The 23,076-nt window shown below is 42.9% G+C and overlaps 1 protein-coding gene across 15 annotated transcripts in view; it reads right to left on the reverse strand.

Annotated features, from left to right (window-relative positions):
• Positions 1–23,076, reverse strand: part of APBB2 (amyloid beta precursor protein binding family B member 2) — a 250,482-nt gene that overhangs the window by 75,930 nt on the left and 151,476 nt on the right. For 10 of the 15 annotated variants that reach the window (XM_061585495.1, XM_061585494.1, XM_061585491.1 and 7 more), the window contains 4 exons: positions 11,235–11,443; positions 5,224–5,286; positions 4,714–4,799; positions 3,070–3,130 (listed from right to left, as the gene is read on the reverse strand). In XM_061585495.1, the coding sequence (XP_061441479.1) occupies positions 3,070–3,130; positions 4,714–4,799; positions 5,224–5,286; positions 11,235–11,443 (419 nt within the window). The remainder of the gene's footprint in view (positions 1–3,069; positions 3,131–4,713; positions 4,800–5,223; positions 5,287–11,234; positions 11,444–23,076) is intronic. The other 5 variants (XM_061585499.1, XM_061585503.1, XM_061585504.1 and 2 more) reach the window with 3 other exon arrangements.

Below are 23,076 nucleotides of genomic sequence, written 5' to 3' on the forward strand. Positions count from 1 at the left end.
ATACAACACAATACACTATATAGAGATACGGTGCTGAGTTTTTTCAACTTTTTGTGATTATATTTGCACCATGGCTATACTGATAGCAAGAAAATCTCTGCCTTAGTGGGAAGGTGGGATATAAATGTTTACATTTCTAGGGGCTTTGCCCCTGCATGGTTTGCAAGCCAACTCTACACACATACACACACACACACGTACTCCCAACCCTCCCAGTAATCTCAAAAACACACACACATGGACTCCCAACAACCCGGGACACTCACTCTCTCTCTCACACACACGGATTCCTACCCACCCCAAGCACTCCCAAACACACACACAGACTCCCAAACAGGCACCCCCAATGAGTCACCAAGTGTCCTCTTCTTCTCCCCACCACCAAATGGGTTGCCAAGCTTCGTCCTCAACTCGCCTTTAGTTTTTCCTGCAAGGAGGAGGGAGGTGGCTGGCTAAGGTGAGCAACACCGGAACAACAGGGAGTGGGCAGGGCACTGCCTCAGCAACTGTCCTGCTCCCACTGCTTCCCTCCTCCTTCCTTTCCACCGCTGAGGCTGGGGGGCAGCAGCAACAGCAGAACAGAACAGCTGATGAAGAGCTACTGTTTCTCTGTGGCTCGCCCAGGCTGCCTCTCTCTCCCACCTTGCTCACTTGGCTGGCCACCCACCGTGCTCTCTTGCCTCCCTGCCCGCCCACCATCCTTGCTTGCCTTCACCACACTTGCCTCCTGTCCTGCGCCTCCCTCTGCCTCCATGGAATGCTGCCATCATGCTGTGTGACAGCTTACAAAAATATGTTATGTACAGAAAAAATGAAAGAACCTATACAAGCCAAACCACCCGTAGATCTCAGTATGAGTAAAAGGAAATGCAGACAAGGAATATGTCTAGCCTTCATGGTTCTTAGTGGCTTTTGATCCAACAAACAGACAAAAATTACTAAAGAAATTGATCAAAACATTCTCTGATAGAGAATTATTTAAACTAACAATTCCTTACTATTTTAACTGCATAGCTTGTGGATCACTATCCTTGCTGAACTTTCAGCATTTGGTGAAGACCTTTTTATTTCAGCAGGCATTTAAAGTAAGTCCCCCCCCCAATTTTATGGTTAATTTCAACGTTTATCTTTACTGTATCTTTTATAACCTTGTTGTACACTGCCTAGATAGAAACTACAGTGATAAGCAGTACATACATTGTTGAAACAAATAAACAACTATAGCACTGATGATTCTCTACCTAAAATGTATTCCAACAGTAGTATGGTAAATACACTGCTGTCCTGGGCTCCTTCTACGAGGAAGGGCAGGATATAAATTTCATAATAATAATAATAACAACTTTCTAGCCTGTTCATCCTCACTTATATTTAAACAGTTTGAAGTAATAAAGTGACAAGGGATTGCTTCTATTGGATTGTGTCAACTTTTACAAAACTATGAACATTTATTCAAAATTTAAGAGCATCTAAAATTGGGGGTGGGGGATTCCCTGAGGATTCTGTTGAAGTGCAACATGAAAACAGACTTGAGAGGACCATCATCAAGTCCCTGATGAGTTACAAAGGGTCAAATCACTTTTTCTTACACTGGCTACATCACATGGCTGTACTATGGATTTATGGGAAGTGTAAAGCACTCAGTATTCTCCAACATGAATTGCTACAGAAACCATAAGAAACGTAACAGATGACCAGGAATGGAATAAGCAAATTTTATCCACTGATAATTTTATTGAGCTTAAATTTAGCACTTTACAATGCAGTCCTGTGTATGTTAACTTGAGGAAAAAGTTCCACTGTATTCAGTGGAGTTTCTCCCTGGTAAAGGTGAACAGGATTTTATAATCCAAATCCTGTAGCAGTGTTAATCATATTTAATTAACTATACCTGATCCTGATCCTCCTCTAAATGTTTCCTTAGCATCAATATTTATGCAAAGTTCCACATAAATCTTCAAGCGTAAAATAGTCTTCATATTCTGTAAAGTTCTTGCAGATGTCCACAAGGTGGCAATTGCGTCCATTTGCAAAAATGCATACTTTTTCTCTACAATTTGTATAATAATGGGAACTTCCTCATTTCACCCACCGCCTTCTCTGCCCATGTTGCCAGATCAACTGAAGTCTGCCATATAAGATAGCAGAAGTCAACATTAAGGACCTCTCACGAACCATTCACCGGAACGGTTTGCCCATCCCATTCTATAGGTTTTGTGCATTCTAAACAAGGATTTTTGCTCAGATATCTATGGGGACAGTATGCAAGATGAGCTCAGAAAGGAGTCATGGAATTGCCAGCCATAGAATCAGAAACATCCTTACATATTCATCCTTACATATTACACAACTCAGTTGGATACTAGTAGATTCTAAAGGACCATGTGTAGCACACCATGTGCATGCCAGGGCTTTTCTACCCCTTTCCCACTGCATCTCCTTGCATACCATTCCGAGCTATTCTTGAAGTTGGGAGAGCCTTCTTCCCACCTCCAGTTGGGATTTTACATGGTGTAAAAGGATATGTCACATTCCCACATGAATGCCCCACAACCTTGCCGCCCTGGGGTCCTACTGGGAGGAAGGGTGGGATATAAATCTAATAAATAAATAAATAAACCTTTAGGGGCAATTTGGCTGGAGGTGGGGGGGACACATGGGGCTGCAGGAGAAAGGGAGAAAAACCTGAGTGCACATGTAGGGAAAGTGGCAACTACTCTGTGCAGAAGCATACTGTGCTCACACATGGGGTTCCTTAGATACATACTCATGTGCATAGGCCTGTTGCCATTTATTCTTAGGATGGTGAAACTTTTGGTGTTGCGCTGCTGTTATACTTTCAAGATTTTTCTTAACTAAACCTTTATTTTCCTTTCAAATTAAAGCTGACCTTATGCTTTGACAAAGAACACTCTTGGCCAAACTAGTTTGTAATTTCACTTGCAATGCTTTTAATTTACATACAGCTGCCTGTGGATGCTCTTTGGCCTTAAAACTTAAGTATGATAACTGCATGCATTGGTCATTCAGATGAGTGACTTTAAAAAAAAACATATTTTGCCTACAGACCTTGGCTTCTGGATCACTGTTGATGCTACAGGAATCATCTTCATCACACTGTGGGGCATTTCTGTTGTGGGAGAAAAATACTACTATCAGGCTTAGCTTCAAATATAAAGGACAGCTCAACATGTTAAATACAAGATTTTAGCACTACAATTTTATGCACCTGACATGTTTTGGCTGTATTCACATGAAGAAGAGAGCCTCGTTGGCTCTGGGATTTGGGCGAGGGGCTGGAAACCTGTGGCCTTCCAGATGCTGCTGGACTGCGACTCCCATCATCCTTGGCTATTGGCCACGCTGGCTGGAGCTGATGGGAGTTGGGAGTCCAACAACATCTGGAGGGCGACAGGTTCCCCACCCTTGCCTTAAGGTAATGTGGAGGTATATACCAGTATGCTAATAATCAATGTAGCTCTTTCAAGACATTCCCAATTATAAAAATAGTAATATTTGTAAGACAATGGCTTGGGAGATGAGGTTAAAACAAATCTTCCCAACAGTAACTAGAGAGTTAAAATACTCGATCAGGAATCTTAGCTCTTTAGACCTTGCCTCCTGCAAATACTGGAAATTAAACTAAGTGTCAATTCAGGGTGCAACTCTACACCCATTTATTTAAACTAACAATGGCTAACTGGCAGTTTGTAGCTGATACAAAGCCCCAGAGATTATTTTGCCTAGCCCCAAAGAAGAGTTCTGTGCTACGCTGACCTGGCCAGCTGACATTGGTCAATGTCGGCTTGTTCTCTTTGTGGCCTCACCCCAATGGGGAAAACCACGTTGCTTTCCTACACAAGACACTGACTTAAAGCACGTCAGACTGTTTTTTTGTTCATTTAGCCCAGTACTGTTTACTCTGACCGGCAATGGCCCTTCAGGATCTGTGGCAGGAGTCTTTCCCATCAGCCGCTACCTGACGGGAGATCTCAGGATCGGAACCTTTTCCTGCAGGGAAAACATGTGCCTGCCACTGAGTTATCTTGCAACAATAAAATCCTCCCTAAAACAGTGTAGCTAACCAACACCCTTCTAAAATGAGAGTATCTGCAACCCTCCTGGGCACTACAGCAGTTCTCCTCTTTAAAGCACATGAATGTACTGACTCTTGAGTACCCAGCTGCAGCTTTGTCCAACTTTATTGGACCAGTGGGCATATGTGGAAAGTTGAGAGAGTGCTGTGGGCGCCAGCTGCAAAATGGCTGCCACAAGAGAGGTATGGCATAACACAAAATCTCTGCTACATCTAAAAGGAGAAAAAGAGACAAGGCTACAAAATGACGTGGACGTATCTCACCATCAGCTGCCCCATCAATAGGTAAAAGGCACCTATATCTCTTCTGTTTAGAACAGAAGGGAAGGACAGTATTCAATCCTGGCATCCAGGGAAATGTAACATAGAAGGTATTGATAGGCACATTGGAACCACATTGGTGACCTTGGGGCTAAAGCATGTGGTAGCCGGACTTAAGAAGCTGGACACCTTTGTTTTCCAGTTATAAGATTTTGTTTTAAAAAAGACTAATAATCTAAGGCTGTAATCCTAAGCACACCTACTTAAAGGTAAATTCCATTGAAATCAATGAGACATATTTATAGGAAAATGCATCTAGGACTAAGGTGTAAAGATAATTAATAAATAGTTCATACCTGAGCTTCAGAGAGGCATAGCGCAGTGTTGCACCTTCAAATTCTTTTAAACTGGGGTCTGGATTTACTGTGGCTGCATGAAGGTCCTGGAGAGGGAGGGGAAACAGCATGTTACCCAGGATGAGAGGCATTTCTTCTATTGAATTACTTATATCTTCAAAGGGAAATAAAATTATTCCTGCAAAGCAGCAACACAGTGTGTTTGGTGAAGGTATATAAAAAAATATGCATGCATTTTTCACACTACAGTTTGTTAAGTGCAGGTATGGTTCTGTTATGGGTATTTGCCCTGCTGACTTGAACAATTTCACTATATGTGAAAAGATCAGAATTAGGTAGCACATCAGGGAACTAAACTTCCCCTAGCAAAATCCCTGCTCACTTCGGCTGATTAGATATCATGAGTGATATTTGTGGGGGGAAACAATAAATACAGCCACAGCCATGCAATTTTTTTTAAAAAAAGTTACACAAGTATTAAAGTGTTCTAAAATATGACAATATACTTGCCTTCCAAATGTCACTATTAATCTTTCCCCCATTCAGCACAGCAAAATCACTCCATAGCTGTTTCTATATATATAATTATTCACACAGGAAGAATCACATTTTTTGGGGGGGGGGGAGAAAGAAAGGAGGGGGGAAAGGAAGAAAAGGGGTGGGGACACAAAAACACGGTTGTTAGCATTGGTATTTGCAGGTTGGGTTAGGGAACAGATCACTTCAAATTTCAACTCATTCATTTACTGTATAATCAGGGCTCCCTCAAGATTTGATGCCGTCCTAGCAAATTTAAATTTTATTTCTCATCATATGTTGAACAACATAACAATAGTACATTAGGTAAGAGCTAGCTGAGAAATTATTTTCTTATTTTCAGATTTAAATGCCCTACCCTCTTTTGCAAACTGTGTCTAAGCACCAACAGAGATCAAGAAGTTCTCCCGTCCCCTGGATTGCAGGAGTTATTCTCATCAGAGCGCTGCTAAGCTGCCCCTGTGCACCTTCTCCAAAAGTGCAAGCAGAGCTTCTCTCCCAAAAATATTTACCTAACTGAAGCAGGTGCCATTAAAGTTTTGCCTAGTTTGCCTCTTATTGTTGAGCCAGCCCTGGGTACAATGGTATTTGGAAGCAGTAGGAGCATCTCTAACATTACTTACCAAGGTAAGTAACTGGAACAGGGGAAAGTTCATACAAATTAGAGACAGACAATGAGCATGCACTGTCATAAAGATTTTTTAAACAAAAGGAGACAAACTATGGAGCTTGATCAAATTGTCTTGGCCTACTCCGAAACACCAATTGGGGGGGGGGATGGATGGATGGATGGATTTCCATTTCCCAAGGCTTTATCAGTAGGCATTTTCAAACTGCTACAACAAACTATATAAAGTTAGTGGGAATTTCAACATAAAAAGGAGAGGGAGGGAAGAACAATGGAATAAGAAATGTACAGACTTTTTATTGTGATGAAAATTACCAAGAGAAACAATTTAAACATGACTTGATAAAAAGCTATGAAGAGTCCTACTGGATCAGAGCGAAGGCCTATTTAATCCAACACCCCCTTTCCCATAGAGGCCAACCAGATGCCTCTGGAAGTCTCAACACTTGTTTTCCTTCTATTAAAACTTAAAATTAAGTCACACTACAGTAAGGAATGCTGTATTCGACTTTCTTGCTTAAAATCTTTCTTCACCAATAATCAGACATGTAGTGGCAAATTCAGAAGTGCAGGTTCCCTTCATGATAGTCACACCCATGCCTCCCCTTTTTTTGCTGCTGGGTTAAGAATGAAATCCTTGTTAATGCCTTGTCCCATAACAACAGACATCCCTAGGAGCCAAGCAGGAAAGGGGAGACTGTTAGGTACTAAAAAGAATATTTTCAGTGGCTGACTCGCCTCCTTTCACTGTGATTGGCTCCAATGAGCCAGAAAGGACAAGAAAGCATGTTAGAAGACTATTCCCAGCGGCTAACACACTCCCCTTTCACGCTGATTGGCTCATCGGATGTTGGAGACATAGGGACCCAGCTGGGCCCTGCTCCCAAAAAAGTAAGGGTCTAAGACCACCCGAGACCCTAGACAACTACATCCCTGCTGACAACATATTAAAATTGAATTGCTTTCCACTCAAACCAGGTCACTACTGTTTAAAGCAAAATTTTATATGAAAAGGCATAGGGGGGAAACCGAAGTGAATTACAAGATACCGTATATTCCGGCATATAAGACGACTTTTTAACCCAGGAAAATCTTCACAAAAGTTGGGGGTCGTCTTATACGCCGGGTGTCATCTTATACGCCGGAATATAGTATTTCTCCTGCTTGCAGCCTGGCCCGGCGTCCCCTCCCCTGAGGGGAATCCCCATTGCTCCTCCGTCCCCGCCATCTCCTGCGCGGCCTCCTCCGCCGCAAAATGACGGCCAGGGTGGGGAGCAGCAGCAGCCTCCCCACGTCCTTCTCCTCCGTGGCGGCCTCGCCTGCGCCGCCTCCCGCCGCTGCTGCTGCTCCTCCACCGCCCGCGGCTGCTCAGGCGAGCGACGGGGCCGCGGCGGCTGCTCCTCCTCGGGCGGCCAACGGTGGGTCGCTTTTGTTGCTCTCGCCGCCGCAGGCCGCGCCGGCGCCTCCGCTGACACACAACCACCGGGTGGCGGCAGCAGCAGCGGGAGGCGGCGGAGGCGGGAACCCGCTGCCGACAGCTGCCCCTGCGGCCTCCTCCTCGGCGCCCTCCGCCGCTGCCTCCGGCCTGCTGGCGCCATGGGAGCCGGCCTATTTATTTATTATTTATTTATTTATTTTATTACATTTTTAGACCGCCCTATAGCAATAAGCTCCCAGGGCGGTGTACAGCATAATAAAACAGGTTAAAATACAAGTGGATGTAAATACAATACACAATAAAACATAATTAAAAATTTTCAATTTTAAATTCAAATTTTAAAATTTTTAAAATGCCTGGGCGAAGAGGTAGGTCTTTACCTGGCGCCGAAAAGATAACAAAGAAGGCGCCAGGCGTATCTCATCAGGGAGGGCGTTCCATAGTTCGGGGGCCACCACTGAGAAGGCCCTAGCTCTAGTTATCGTTCTCCATGCCTCCCTATGCGTTGGGACACGGAGAAGGGCCTACAACTGGCAGGCGACGAAGCCGACGGTGCAGGAGCGCTTCGCCTTCCTCTTCAAGAACGAGGTGCTCAGCGACATCCACTTCTTGGTGGGCAAAGGTCGGTGCGGGCTATGGGGCGAGGGGGCGCTGGCCACGCAGGGAAGAAAGGGGAGAGGGACGCTGGCTTTTTAAACGGGGATCAGGGTCTTTCTTGCGGCTGGGGGCGGGTTGCTATGGGGGCAAGCGGGTTGAAGAGTTGTGGCTGTGGTTGGGGGGCTGTTATTCCGGCGTATAAGATGACTTTTTAACCCAGGAAAATCTTCTCAAAAGTTGGGGGTCGTCTTATACGCCCAGTCGTCTTATACGCCGGAATATACGGTATCCAAAAATAAGCAAAATGGCAAATTGCTCAGTTACAAAATAGGCCCAAGCACGTTTTTGAGATAGCTAAAAATGTCCAAACACTTTCAGTATATAAATCTCAGTATATAAATACTGGATACTTTTAACAGGAGCTGAATAATAAACATGAAGAAAATTATTCTGAGTGGAGAGTAAACTGGTGCTAACCTGAACTAATTTTATTCGGCACTCTGCTTTCAGAGGTAAGACATCTTGGTGCTCAAGGCAGAAAAGCCAAATGATGCCCCGATATGGTGGCAACATGTAAATGTACTGCCTTCAAGTCGATTCCGACTTATGGCGACCCTATGAATAGGGTTTTCATGAGGCTGAGAGGCAGTGACTGGCCCAAGGTCACGCAGTGAGCTTCATGGCTATGTGGGATTCCAATCCTGGTCTCCCAGGTCACAGTCCAACACCTTACCCACTACACCACACTGGCTCTCATGATATGGTGGTAACAATATAATAAAAAACTAAGTATGTAATGATTCCCTGCCCTTTCAATGCTACTCCAAAATCTGCCGCTAGGGGCAGGCTGCCTCAGCCCTCCTGATGATAGGACAATCCCGGTCTTTTATTTAACAGGATATACATATCCACAGAAAAATTGACCAACAATTATCCATGGTGGACTGGGAACCACAAACTCAATCCCAATTCAAATAATTTCTTCATAGTTTATATAGCTAATTAAAGTCATAATTCTTCTAAAGCCATAGCACAATATACACACAAAGTAATATGACTGTTAGGGTAAGCTCAAGGCTGAAGGAAGCAAGGATATTCTCTGATGAGTCCAGACAACTATCAAGCTACACATATTAAACATTAATGTGTGGCAGGGCAGGATATTAATCTAAATAATAAAAATAGAGAAAGAGCAATATAGTATGGACGCTATCTAGCAGCACAGGGCAAGGGCAGGTGGGGCTGCATTGCTGACCTGGCTTCCCAACACCACACATCACTGTCAGTTGGCGAGATGAGGAGGGGCAAGGCAGTGGGGAGCTGAGGACAGGTTTAGCAGTAGGAGTGTTAGATTGGCTCCACCGCTGCACCCGCACCGCACCAAACTCCCTTAACCCTCTCCCTCTCGGTAACTAGTAGCAATGTGCAGCGCTAGGAACCCAGGTCAACAATGCTGCCCCACCAGCTACTACTGATGGTACCAGTTTTGAATTCCCCTACCTGAGGGACAGACGTTGCATACTCCAAAGAGTGTAAGCAGAACCAGGTAAAACTTAAGATTCCTCCCTAAGTTTTACTTACCAAGTTCAAATATTTGCTACTGCCAGGACATTTTACTCAATGATCATATTGTCCGATTATGGGTCCTGCTATTGACTTGCTGCCTGTGTTGTGTGCCATTTCTTTATACTGGTAAAAGTTTTGCACTAACATTTAAAACTGCTTTAAAAACATTGGCAGCTTCTGCCATTCAGCGTAATAATAATAAAAATAAAAATAATTTAATTTATATGCCGCCTATCTGGCCGATGGCCACTCTAGGTGACATACAATTTAGTTGCAATAAATGCATCATAATAAAATACACATAAAATACATATAACAATAAAACTATGAATAAAAAACAATAACAGTTCAGAGAATAGGCGATTAGTCCTAAAAAATTAACCCTCCCCGGAAGTCCCAAAGGCCTGTCTGAAGAGCCAGGTCTTCAAGGCTTTGCGGAATACATTCAGGGAAGGGGCATGCCGAAGATCATACGGGAGGGAGTTCCAGAGAGTGGGGGCCGCCACTGAAAATGCCCTCTCCCTAGTCCCCACCAACCTAGCTGTTTTAGTTGGTGGGACTGAGAGAAGGCCCTGAGTGGCTGATCTTGTCGGGCGGCATAATTGGTGGCGCTGGAGGCGCTCCATCAGGTAAACTGGGCCGAAACCGTGTAGGGATTTAAAGGTTAATACCAACACCTTGAATTGAGCCCGGAAAATAACTGGAAGCCAGTGTAGATCGAACAACACTGGGGTGATATGTTCCCGGCGGCGACAATTTGTGAGTAGTCGAGCCGCAGCATTTTGTATCAGTTGTAATTTCTGGACCGTTTTCAAGGGTAACCCCACGTAGAGCGCATTACAGTAGTCTAAACGAGAGGTGACCAGGGCATGAACTACCAGTGGGAGCTGGTGAACAGGGAGGTAGGGTTGCAGCCTACGAATGAGGTGTAATTGATACCAAGCTGCCCGGCTCACTGCCGAAATCTGAGCCTCCATGGACAGCTTGGAATCAAGAACAACCCCAAGGCTGCGTAGAATTTGAGCAACCAAAAATTCAGATTAATGAAGTTGTACGGAGAGCCCCACTTTCTTTTTTCAAACAAAACAAAATGGCAGTAACATAAAAAGTGTATTTGACACAAAAGCTACAGTCCTAAAGTCTATACACTGGAGTTCTAGAATGGCAATTGGACTTTCTTGGCAGATACTCCCTGAAGAACCTTTTAATCCAAGCTGAAAAAGACTGACCACTTTTCAATACTTTGGGGGAAGCATACTAAGGGAGTGGGAAAGATGGTAGCTTCTTCCAAAGGTTATAAAAGTTGATGCCTACAACATTTCACTTGTGGTGCAGTTGTCATTACAAACCTGCTTCCCTATGGAAGGTTCCCCTGGTAATATATGGCTGCTTTGATTATGCGGGCAGCTTAGATCATGTGAGTACATCCCAACCTGTCAAGTCCACTTACACTGGCATGAACGTACTTGTAGGCTGTGAATTGCCCTTATGATCAAAGCAGCCATATGTTACTGATGCAATGTGAAGTATGGCCATGGAGGAGCACCTTTGTGTGATTGGGGCTTTTCCTTGCTTGTTCTTGCATGTAGTTGCCATGTGGGTAAGGGGAGATCACGTGGAGGATGAAAGCGGCTAATTGGCATGACTGAAGCAACCACTAGTTTGTATGAAATAAGCTGAGAGATATACTAACATTCTTGGTATTTATAACTTATTCATTTAAAATGGGCTCAGTGCAGGCATACAAAACATTACCTCAGTTTCAGGAGTGGGAGACGGTGTGATAGAACTAAGCGATCCTTTTCTTGAACCTTGAAGATCTGTTGGTATGGATATGGGGCGTTCCCACTGGGTTGTTCCTGTTGGTATGTGCCAATAATACACCCCAGCTATGTCACTGATTCTTTTCCAGCCTGGTGGTAAGTCAGGATCTGTCTGAAATGTGTGATCATTCCATATATCTGCTGGGAATAAAAAACCCAAAAACAAAGCATGTGAACCAAGTTCAAAAATACCCAAGTTCAAAGGATGCAGAAACTCTACAGTTCCGTCACCAGCACCAAAGCAAGGATAAAGAAAAAACAATTTGCAAGATAGCACTCTAACATACAAGATGATTTACTATATCAGTTATCAGTTATTCAGTATTGTTAAAAGACTACCACCACATCTACACAAAACTGCCCTATCTAAAATCTGATCATTTCTTCTTGAGCACACTGATTGCATTTCTTGGAGAATGTTAGCCTAAGACAAAAGAGGCTATACCTTTCTCAACTTTCCACAAGGAATTTATACTGCTGAGTCTATACTGCTACTCAACTATTTGAAGACACCTTAGAACATTTTAAAAAGACAACTGATTCCAGTGAGGGAGAATTAAGTACATACTGAACTGTCCTGCTGTAACTGGCTGGATTGTCCCCAGTGGGTTAAAGCTGAATAGTCTTGGAAGACTGTGTGTGTTATTTTACACACAACTTTCAAACATATTTTATAAAAATCATATATCCCAAGCAACAGTGAATTAAGATTGGTATAAAACAAGAAGTCTGGTTTAGAATGATATACATGAATATGGAAAAATAAGAACTTCCAGGTAGTTTCTGACCATCTTATTTTGAAAGATGAACTATCTATCTCAACTTTATAAATGTCACCATGCTTTGACCACTGATGCTATGCTTTGGGCTTTCATGTTCCTTCCTCCTTCTGCCCTCTAGTGCTCTAGTTCACTCACTTTCTAGTTTGAACAAACACCGGTTTTGACATGCAAACTAAACTGGGAAACTGTGGTTTGCATAAACTATATTTTGCCTCCAAACTAGAATTGAAAACAATTCAAACTACAGTCTACCTGATTCAGACATCAGGTCAAATTATGATTTGTTCAAGCCAGGAAGTGAATGAGCTGGAGCACACAGAAAGAGGAGGGAAAGGACCACGACAGAAACAGCATTGCCCATCCCTGTGGAGCTACACAGACAAATAGTCAGATAGTATATGGCAGTTTCCTATATTCCAATCTGTTCAGCCACTATGGGCCTACAAATAGACACAGAAGCCAGAGAAGAAAAGGAAATCTCTTGTAATGACTATAATGCTTGGAATGTATTGGGTCATGTAATAACTCAGTATTTATTTGATTTATTTATTTGATTTATATCCCGCCCTTCCTCCCAGTAGGAGCCCAAGGTGCTCATAATAGGTAATAACAACAACAACAACAACAATAACAATAATAACAACAATAACAACAACAACAACAATAACAACAACAACAACAACAACAATAATAATAGCTATTACTGGACATCCTGAGATGGCAGAATCGCTTTAACTTTTTGTGTTGACTGTATTCTATTCTTGCTGCGTTAGTGATTCTGACAGATAACTTGCAAGATAACTTATTATCTTACACATAGCTTTCAAATGAGCTTCAAAAATCTTAAACCAACAATGAAGATCTGAAGGTTTTAATAATTCTTCTCACACGCTGTCTGTTTTAGAAGGAGAAACGTGAAATTGAACCTGGAAACAGGCCAGTTTCTCTCAATTGTGTGATACAATTGTGTGCACAGGCGCTGCAACATTTCCCTCTGAATACAGTACTGGAGATACAGTACCTTTTCAGAAAAAAAGCGAATTGTTGTAGCTGGAATTTAATTAATGATAAGTAGACAAAGGCAAAAAATGTATAACACTGCTCACAAAAAGTCATTTCTTCCAAACCAACCACCCAAAGATGAAAGGGAAATTACATATAATTATTAATGACTACAACATAGTATGCCATGAAGGTTAGAGAACCAAATATGAAGGTCTTTGAAGTTTAGAAGCCTCCAGCAGCAGTTTGACTTGGAAACAAAAAGTAAAACAGATTTACACAACATCTTCAATAAAATCAATATGGGTAAACAAACAAAAGACTACATGGATCTGAAAGTAGGCACTGCAAGACGGTTACAAAAACTTCCACAATGAAAACAGTATATTTTAAGTGAGTGAGCCCCATTGAGTTAAAAACAGATTTATTAGATGGAGTCTGATATACTTTTCTCTTAAATACAATAAGGCTATAAACATACTTTTGCTTACTGAAGTGTATAGCACCACATTTTGCTCTAGCTGCTTCTCAAACTAATTACATATACGTTGGGCGATACCCAACATTAAGAATACTCAACGGACAACTCCATTAATTGCAATGGATCTACTCTAAATATGACTTAATTGGATATCATCTATAATTATTATTGTACACTGAGAAGAGGATTTATAAGAACCATACTGAGAAGTAATATCTTTCTATTCATTCGGGCAGATTGCTAGGACTGTATATCAAAAGAAGCCATAATTTGCAAGCCTACTTATGAAACAGACAGAAATATAAAGAACAAAAGCCCTTTCTGAATTAGAATAAACATAACATGGAACCATTATTTCAGTAAGTCACAGAAATCCCCAACTGGTACATTGAATTAAGACCCTTTTGAGAACTAATGTTTTAAATTATCCAGGGTTTCCTTGAAAATTTTGTTCTTTAATGAGAAATAATTTTGCCTCACTTGCTAGAGGGACTATGCAGAACATTCCAGAATTTCTATACTGTCAGTTTTGCTCTAAGTAGCACCTTGCAAGTGAACAAACAGGTTTATGGGAGGCCCAGGGAAGTCATAAATGATGAGCATTCACTTCATCATGATGACAATGAACACTGGGTCAGCAGGTCAGAATGAACCTGATGACGCTACCTTCAGACTACTTCCTCCCTTTTCTCTGAAAGCACCAAGTCTGGTTTACTTAGGTCTCATGGTCATGGCCGGCACCAAACTTTAGTGGGCTCTGGTTTCATTATCTGGTTGCCTGGAGGTGATTCTTACTCACCATGGACTACCAAATGAATGACTTTCTACACGTGTAGTCTATGAAGTCTCCAGCTTGAGTTTCAACTTAATTAAAACTGAGATGTGGGGATCAAGGATCTAATTATTAGCACTAACAGCTCATTCTTATTTTGGCAGTGGGTGGGGGAAATGTATCTCTAGCAACAGAGAGGGGTGATTACAGTTTGTGTTTGAAGCCTTGAATCATGGAGCATGCACACACTAGAGGTCCGGTATGACAGTGATCCTGTAAGAAAGGCAATGCGTTTCTATGAGCATTGTTACAGTTGTTCTCCATCAGCGCTCATCCCTGGAGCCAGTCCAGAAGCATCTGAAGTAAGGCAAGCTGTGGTACAGGAATAACATGGTGACTCTGACTGGGGTGCAGGAGAAAGAAAGATGCTGGCAGGCCATTGCATTTCCTGAGCTACACTGTTTGAGGCTCTAATCACATGCCAAACACTCACAGATGCAACTCAGAAGTCATTGATTAAAGGAGCTTGTACTACAACATTGGGGGGGGGAAGGAGGGAGGTATCAACGGTTTACCTGCCATACTAAGCCATCTGCACTATACACTTAAAGCAGCATCATTCCACTTTAAACAGTGATGGCTTCTCACAATGTATCCTGGGAACTGCAGTTTCTTACCAGTGTTCACAGGTGTTTGGAGGCCCCTTATTCCTTCACAGAACCATAGTTTCCAGAGTGGTTTAACAGTCAATCCCCTTTCCCAGGAAACCCTGAGAATTGTAGCTCTGTGGTGGGAACAGAGGTCTCCCAACAACTCTCAGGTCCCTTACCAAGCTACAGTTCTCAGGAGTCTTGGGGGGAAGCCATGACTGTTTAAAGTGGAATAATACTGTTTTCAATATAGATGGGCCTAAGTCTCATATCTCACATGGGCAGAAAAAAATCAGGAATCAGACAAGAGTTCATTATAGCGATAGGCACTTTGCCTGTGTGAAATAAATGTTAAATCCTTCCATGTTATCAAGTTTTTCTCTGTGCAGCAAGTTTTGATGTGGGGCATGATTTTCAAACAAATTCCAAAGGGGTATGTGTGTGTATACAACTGCGGGTAGGTTTTGTCATCTCAACCAGTGAATGGTTGATACCTCTGAACTAAAATACTGCACATTTTCTAAATAATAATTGTTGTTAATTTATTAATAACATTAATAGGACAGCTTACAACATATTTCTGTTTGCCTCTGAGAGAGGTTGTTTAGTCTGCATAATAGCATTTTGTGGGAAAGTGCTATTATTCAATTAATGGGCTTGTCTAAAACCAATGTGTTTTAGATGTCCTGCTAACGATCCAAAGTATTATGAATAAGCCAGATCCAAGAACCTGTGAATTCTTGGCAGGAAAACTGCAAGTTTCTAGGAGTAAAAGTCATTTTTATTATTACAAAACATGGATATACCAAAATATAACTGTCAAGAACTGCTAAGGTTGGCCAAAGTAAGATGGCTCAGCCAGAAGGAACTGTGGGGGATATTTTGCATAGATTCCTGGGGTGATCTGAACTGAGGAAAATTAGAGCATCTCATACAATCCAGCTGCAGCTTGTTCTAAAAGGAGGCAGCTTAATCTTATCTATACTGTCTGGTATCAAGGTCAGGATGGCTGAGTAGCCATAAATTAGGAGGCCTGCCCTTGTGTGAACTTTTAGGTTATTCCATCATCAAGAGATGTTATGATTGGCTAATTGGCCCTCTCACTGTTGCTGGGCAAATTCCCATAAAAGAGGGGCTAACTTTCACCAAATTTTCCCATTCCATCTTGACTTACCTATGTGATGTTTGGTGATATATGGAGCCAAGGAGGGACTGGCTCTTATACTTTTCCTGTTTGTGAGTATTCTAGTTTAGGCTAAGTAAGCTTTGATATTTTGTGTTTGTGTTAAACTTTCTCATTGTATTTTGGTTAAGTATGCTGCTCTTTTATATGCACTTTTATTATATTTAATAAACTACCTCATATTACTTGGTGTGCGTTACTTGGGGCTTTGGCTCTGAAACCAGTACCTTGACCACAAAGCTACTGATCACTGATTTGGGTTGACTAAAGGCTCCAGAGCAGTAAGTGAAACATTTGGCTCTTGCTCTTGGGAATCTCTGCCAGTTTATTGGTGCTCTGAGTTCCCCTTGACTCAGAGTAGGAGACCAGGTTAAGAGGTGGTCGCAGTCTACCTCCCTTACAGGATTGGCGTTGGGTGTAACTCAGCTCTGGTAAGGAGAGGCACAGGAAGTGCCTGCCTAGGGACAATTGCACTGGGATTAGGGGGTTGGATCCAGGGTCTCTGATAATAACTATGTTTACTAATAAAATGTATTTAATTTGGTTGCGCTCCTGTGGTCTTTGGGAGGGCAACCAAGGGACCGGATCTCCATTCCACTGATGCAGCAGAAGGTCTACACTCGGACACCTCTTTGATTGTAGTTACAGAAAACTCTATAGCCATCAACCTCTCCACCATCTGTTATGGTGCAAGGGATGAAAAGGGGGCATGGTGGGACAGATCAATGAAAACCTTGGAACTGCACCATTCAAATCCCCCTCATTCCCCCGACATCCCCCCAGAACATCAAGAAAACTAGATCAGTTCTGGAGCTGGCGTGGTGTATTTCCCTCTCATAGGAATCAATGGGAAGGATGCAATGTGAAGAAAACACACCAGCCCTCAAATTGTCCTGTTAGAAACTGCTCTCCAGCCTTCTGCCCTGGCCATCACAAGCCTGCAGGGTTTGGATACAGTGACTCTTCAATCCTCCCTCACCACCCCCTTTTGGACTGCTCTGCTATTTATTAAAAGGTAATGCCATGCATTAAACAACTTGTTGTATGATTTCTTCCATGAGTTCTAGCCAGAAGTACATACAGATGTTTTACATTTTGAATGAATGACTTGAAACGGAAGTTCGTGATAGAAATACCACTTTTGCTTGCCTTAAATCAAGGGCAGGGAATCTGTATCCTTAAATATGTTGTTGGACTTCAACTTCCATTATCTCTGACCACTGATGCTGCTGCCTGGGGTTCCCTGCAGTTGAGGTCCAACACAATCTGGAGGGCCACAAGGTTCCCATCCCTTCCTTAATCATCATGAAAGATGGCAGAATGTGGTTTCAATAGCAGCATATTTTGCATAAGCAAACCTCTATGTCCAACTAATTAGTAATGTTGAAACATGAAAGACAGTATTTTACAGAAGCACAATATACAGAATCATAGGGATACACTTGGAGTTTAAAATGTAAATGTAAAAAAGTATAAGGTACAATAAAACCCAAGCAAATAATAGATTGCTGTTTCATAACTCTCTTCTCTGGCTGTCATAGTTTACCACTGGGCTGATATATTGCTACAATAAACTCCATTCCATATGATATGCTCCAGTTCAGATTCTGAATTTGACAAGATGATGAAAGCAAATTTGGGAATTCAATTTGTGTTTCAAGTTGTGATAGTTTTACTACACTGTATTAAAATAATACTATGACTTTCTAAAACAAGATGGAAATTAACTGCTACCACAATTTGATGGAACTATAAATGATATATCGAATTTGGCAGCCATTGGTGTTAATAGCAGCAGCAGCAACAGCAGCAGCAGCAGTAGTAATAGTAGTAATAATAATATGAACTTTTTAAAAACTGTTTTTCTTATGCTGCTTTTCCTTCAGAGGGAAAAGATAACAAATCAAAAAGTGCCATAACATGAATCATTGCTTGGCCTCAATTCAATTAGACAGAGATAAAAATTGCAGCAGGCAGCAGTATCTCCTTATGGCATGACTGACCTGGAGGTGCAGTAAAATGGAGTCAATTTTCTCTTCCATTATTTTGCAACTTCATGAAGATATCTTTTTTAGTATGGCAAGCATCCCAAGGCTGTTTTATAAGGTCAACAGTCACAAAATAGAAATAGCCTCATAAATGAACCCCCCCCAAATGGTTTTGGTATCTCTGATGATCATAGTGAATGGGCATCACTTGGCCATGACTGCCCCTTATACAACGTTCAACAGTGTTTTACTGTATATCCTTCAATGGTTCAAGGCGGCTGACAGTTGAAACATACAGGCAGGATAATCACATCTTGCTGGTTTTTTCGGATTGCACAATTCAGATTGCATACTAATATCACGTCTGAATACCATATCTTACTATATATTTTTGTAAGCATTACACTACGCATGAACGCTTCTGCATAGCTGCATGGGGTGGTGGTGGCAAGCGACCGAGGGCCTGGTTGGCAACAGCAAGCAATGTTCCTGCCGGTGGTGGCTGTGCTGGCTGGGCCTGTCCGTCGGAGGGAGGGCTGGGAGTGCTGGCAACCCATGGGGGGTAAGGGGAGGAGCACTGGCGACCAATGGGGGAAGTGCTGACATCAGTAGGTGGGGTTGCCGAGTGAAGTAAGCGGGGCAGAGCCCCTAGTAATAATATAGAAATACACACACAGAGGTGTTATGTCATGAGGTTTTGTTTTTGTTTTATACAGAGGAGCATTTAAACACATCATCATGTGAAGTGGGTTCATGTTGTCATAGGTGTGGGTGGCCACAGGTTTGTGATGTCACAGGTGCTATCTAAATCAACAATGTCCACAGTGGGTTTCTGAAACAAATTTGCAGAATGCCTCCCTCAACCTGGGAAGGGAAAGGATTATGTCTGAACTAAAAGTGGCAAGGCTGATTCAAAAATGGCTACCTGGTTCTATAAATATTGCATTTGTCTTCACGCTGAGATTTGGGGAAGTTGGAACAAAGATTTGCAGGAGCAGTCAGGAAATGCCCTTGCTTGCAAAATGCAAGCTACATTTACTACCTTATGAATAAATGCATTATCATATAGTAAAGGCTATGTCCTCCACAATAAAGCTAAACTTTGAGAAAGAGAAGACTAGAGATGGGATCTGTTGGCCAGTTCTTAAGCATTATGTCAACCTAAAGGCTAGTATTGATTTGAGTTGGTTTTTTGTCCACTAGCAGCTACTTTTACTGATCTGTTTGTCCCCCTTGGAAAAGATATAGATATTAATATCAGTATTTTTAAAGGAAACATCAATATTTTAAAGGTATGTTGATAAATTAAAGGAAATGTCAATAAAATATCAATATTGATATCAATATTTTAGATGCAGATTTTTTTTAAAAAATCCATTTCCGAAAATAACCATGGAAAATTATTACATAAAAAACCAGTCCGTAACAATAGCGTATCAGCAAATGAATGTTAAATTCTGTACCAGATCAAAATTGGGCAGTCAGAAATGAAAAACAATTAGATCAGAAATGCAGGACACATTAGTGCTTAAGCAGACCCTGCTGCTCATAATAAGGATCAGCTGGAGAAACAAACCCTTTCTTCTTCTTCTTCCTCCCCAGGAAGAGCCAGTGGCCAGCCTGAGTGAGTGGGGCCAGGCCAAATGTGGAAGCTTCTTCCCTGAGAGGCTGCAGCTATGTGGCTCACCATATGGGGCAGTGGTCAGCAGTTCCTGGCACCAATAAGGCAGTGAAAAAGATCCCTGAGTTTTTTGCTGCTCCACGAGCTAGAGGGAGCCCCAGCTGACGAAGCGTCAAGGCGAGTTAAGCAGCAGAGCGAGTTCGGCAGCAGGGCGAGGAGGCCAGGGCCCCCCACTCTGCCCGTCTATTCCCTGACCTCAACTAAACCACAGTTTCTAACCCACTGACGTAATAAACCTTAAACAAAACTATGCAGGTAAGAAGCCAGCAGGGGTGTGGGGGCTTTCCAGTGTTTTGCACCGCCTGCAGCATGTACGACTATCTGCCTGTTGGACAGAAGTCGTGGGTGTTCTCTCGGTGCAATGAGCTCCTGGCTCTCCGGGAACGACTTCATTTCCTTGAGGCCAAGGTGGTGGACCTGGAAAAGCTGAGAGAGGCAGAGAGGTGTGTGGAGGAGGCCTTCAGGGACGTTATAGCTGTGTCCCACTCCAACGATGATAGCTCTTCTGCTATCATGGAGAACGATGGTCTCAGGGAAGGAGAGCATCCAGCTGAGGAAGAGGGAAACGATCCCTTAGAAGGGACCCATTCCTTGGGGGATGAGCAGCTATCCTCTCGTGCCGAGGATATATCTCCAGGGGGTGGAGGGATCCTTGTAGTGGGTGATTCGATCATTAGGAACATAGACAGTGGGGTGTGTGATGGGCGTGTAGACCGCAAGGTGTTTTGCCCGCCTGGTGCGAAGGTTGCGGATATCGCCCGTCATTTAAATAGTTTGGTAGACAGTGCTGGGGAGGAGTCAGTGGTCGTGGTGCACGTTGGCACCAACGACATGGGGAAATGCAGCCGTGAGGTCCTGGAAGCCAAATTTAGGTTGCTAGGTAGGATGCTGAAAGCCAGGACCTCCAAGGTGGCTTTCTCTGAAATGCTACCGGTTCCACGCGGAGGACCAGCCAGACAGGCACAGCTTTGCAGTCTCAATGCGTGGATGAGATGATGGTGTCGGGTGGAAGGGTTTGGATTTGTTAGGCACTGGGGAACATTTTGGGACAAGCCAGGCCTGTACAAAAGGGATGGGCTCCACTTGAACCAGAATGGAACCTGACTGCTGGCACTTAAAATTAAAAAGGTGGCAGAGCAGCTTTTAAACTGACTGGGGGGAAACCCGACAGCAGCTGAGGAAGGTCCGGTTCAGAATAAACCTCCCCCCTGGGATAAAGACCAAAGAAATGATGAAATTTTAAAAGGGGTAGGCCTAGAAGTAGGCATTGTGAGAGCAGGGGCACAGGATATAAATTCAGAAGAGCAAAATTACCACAGGCCAAACCACAAGTGCCAAAGACACTTGAAGAGAGACACTGCTTACAAGTGCCTGTACACTAATGCTAGGAGCCTCCGAACCAAGATGGGAGAACTGGAGTGCTTGGTCTTAGAGGAGAGCATTGATATAGTGAGCATAACGGAGACCTGGTGGAATGGAGAAAACCAGTGGGATATGGTTATCCCTGGATATAAACTACATCGGAAGGACAGGGAAGGACATATTGGTGGCGGAGTTGCTCTATACGTGAAAGAAGGCATTGAATCCAGCAAGCTCGAAACCCCAAAAGAGGCGGACTCTTCCACAGAATCGTTGTGGGTGGTGTTACCATGCCCCAGGAGGGATTTAATTCTGGGGACTATCTATCGTCCCCCTGATCAAAATGCTCAGGGAGACCTTGAGATGAGATATGAAATTGAGGAAGCATCCAAACTAGGAAATGTGGTAGTAATGGGTGACTCCAACTACCCAGGCATAGACTGGCCGCATATGTGTTCCAGTCATGACAAAGCAGCAAAATTTCTAGATATTCTAAATGACTATTCCCTAGACCAGTTGGTCATGGAACCGACCAGAGGGACGGCAACCCTGGACTTAATCCTCAGTGGGACCGGGACCTGGTGCGAGATGTAAGTGTTGTTGAACCGATTGGGAGCAGTGACCATAGTGCTATTAAATTAAACATACATGTAAATGGCCAATTGCCAAGAAAATCCAACACAGTCACATTTGACTTCAAAAGAGGAAACTTCACAAAAATGAGGGGATTGGTAAAAAGAAAGCTGAAAAACAAAGTCCAGAAGGTCACATCACTCGAAAATGCTTGGAAGTTGTTTAAAAACACTATATTAGAAGCTCAACTGGAGTGCATACCGCAGATCAGAAAAGGGACCGCCAGGGCCAAGAAGATGCCAGCATGGTTAACCAGCAAAGTCAAGGAAGCTCTTAGAGGCAAAAAGTCTTCCTTCAGAAAATGGAAGTCTTGTCCAAATGAAGAAAATAAAAAAGAACACAAACTCTGGCAAAAGAAATGCAAGAGGACAATAAGGGATGCTAAAAAAGAATTTGAGGAGCACATTGCTAAGAACATAAAAACCAACAACAAAAAATTCTATAAATACAGTCAAAGCAGGAGACCATCTAGGGAGGCGATTGGACCCTTGGATGATAAGGGAGTCAAAGGTGTACTAAAGAACGATAAGGAGATTGCAGAGAAGCTAAATGAATTCTTTGCATCTGTCTTCACAGTGGAAGATATAGGGCAGATCCCTGAATCTGAACTAACATTTGCAGGAAGGGATTCTGAGGAACTGAGACAAATAGTGGTAACGAGAGAGGAAGTTCTAGGCTTAATGGACAATATAAAAACTGACAAATCACCGGGCCCGGATGGCATCCACCCGAGAGTTCTCAAAGAACTCAAAGGTGAAATTGCTGATCTGCTAACTAAAATATGTAACTTGTCCCTCGGGTCCTCCTCTGTGCCTGAGGACTGGAAAGTGGCAAACGTAACGCCAATCTTCAAAAAGGGATCCAGAGGGGATCCTGGAAATTACAGGCCAGTTAGCTTAACTTCTGTCCCTGGAAAACTGGTAGAAAATATTATTAAAGCTAGATTAACTAAGCACATAGAAGAACAAGCCTTGCTGAAGCACAGCCAGCATGGCTTTTGCAAGGGAAAGTCCTGTCTCAGTAACCTACTAGAATTCTTTGAGAGTGTCAACAAGCATATAGATAGAGGTGATCCAGTGGACATAGTGTACTTAGACTTTCAAAAGCGTTTGACAAGGTACCTCACCAAAGACTTCTGAGGAAGCTTAGCAGTCATGGAATAAGAGGAGAGGTCCTCTTGTGGATAAGGAATTGGTTAAGAAGCAGAAAGCAGAGAGTAGGAATAAACAGACAGTTCTCCCAA

The sequence above is a fragment of the Rhineura floridana genome, chromosome 9, assembly GCF_030035675.1.
Source record: "Rhineura floridana isolate rRhiFlo1 chromosome 9, rRhiFlo1.hap2, whole genome shotgun sequence".
In the NCBI taxonomy this organism is placed as follows: Eukaryota; Metazoa; Chordata; class Lepidosauria; order Squamata; family Rhineuridae; genus Rhineura; species Rhineura floridana.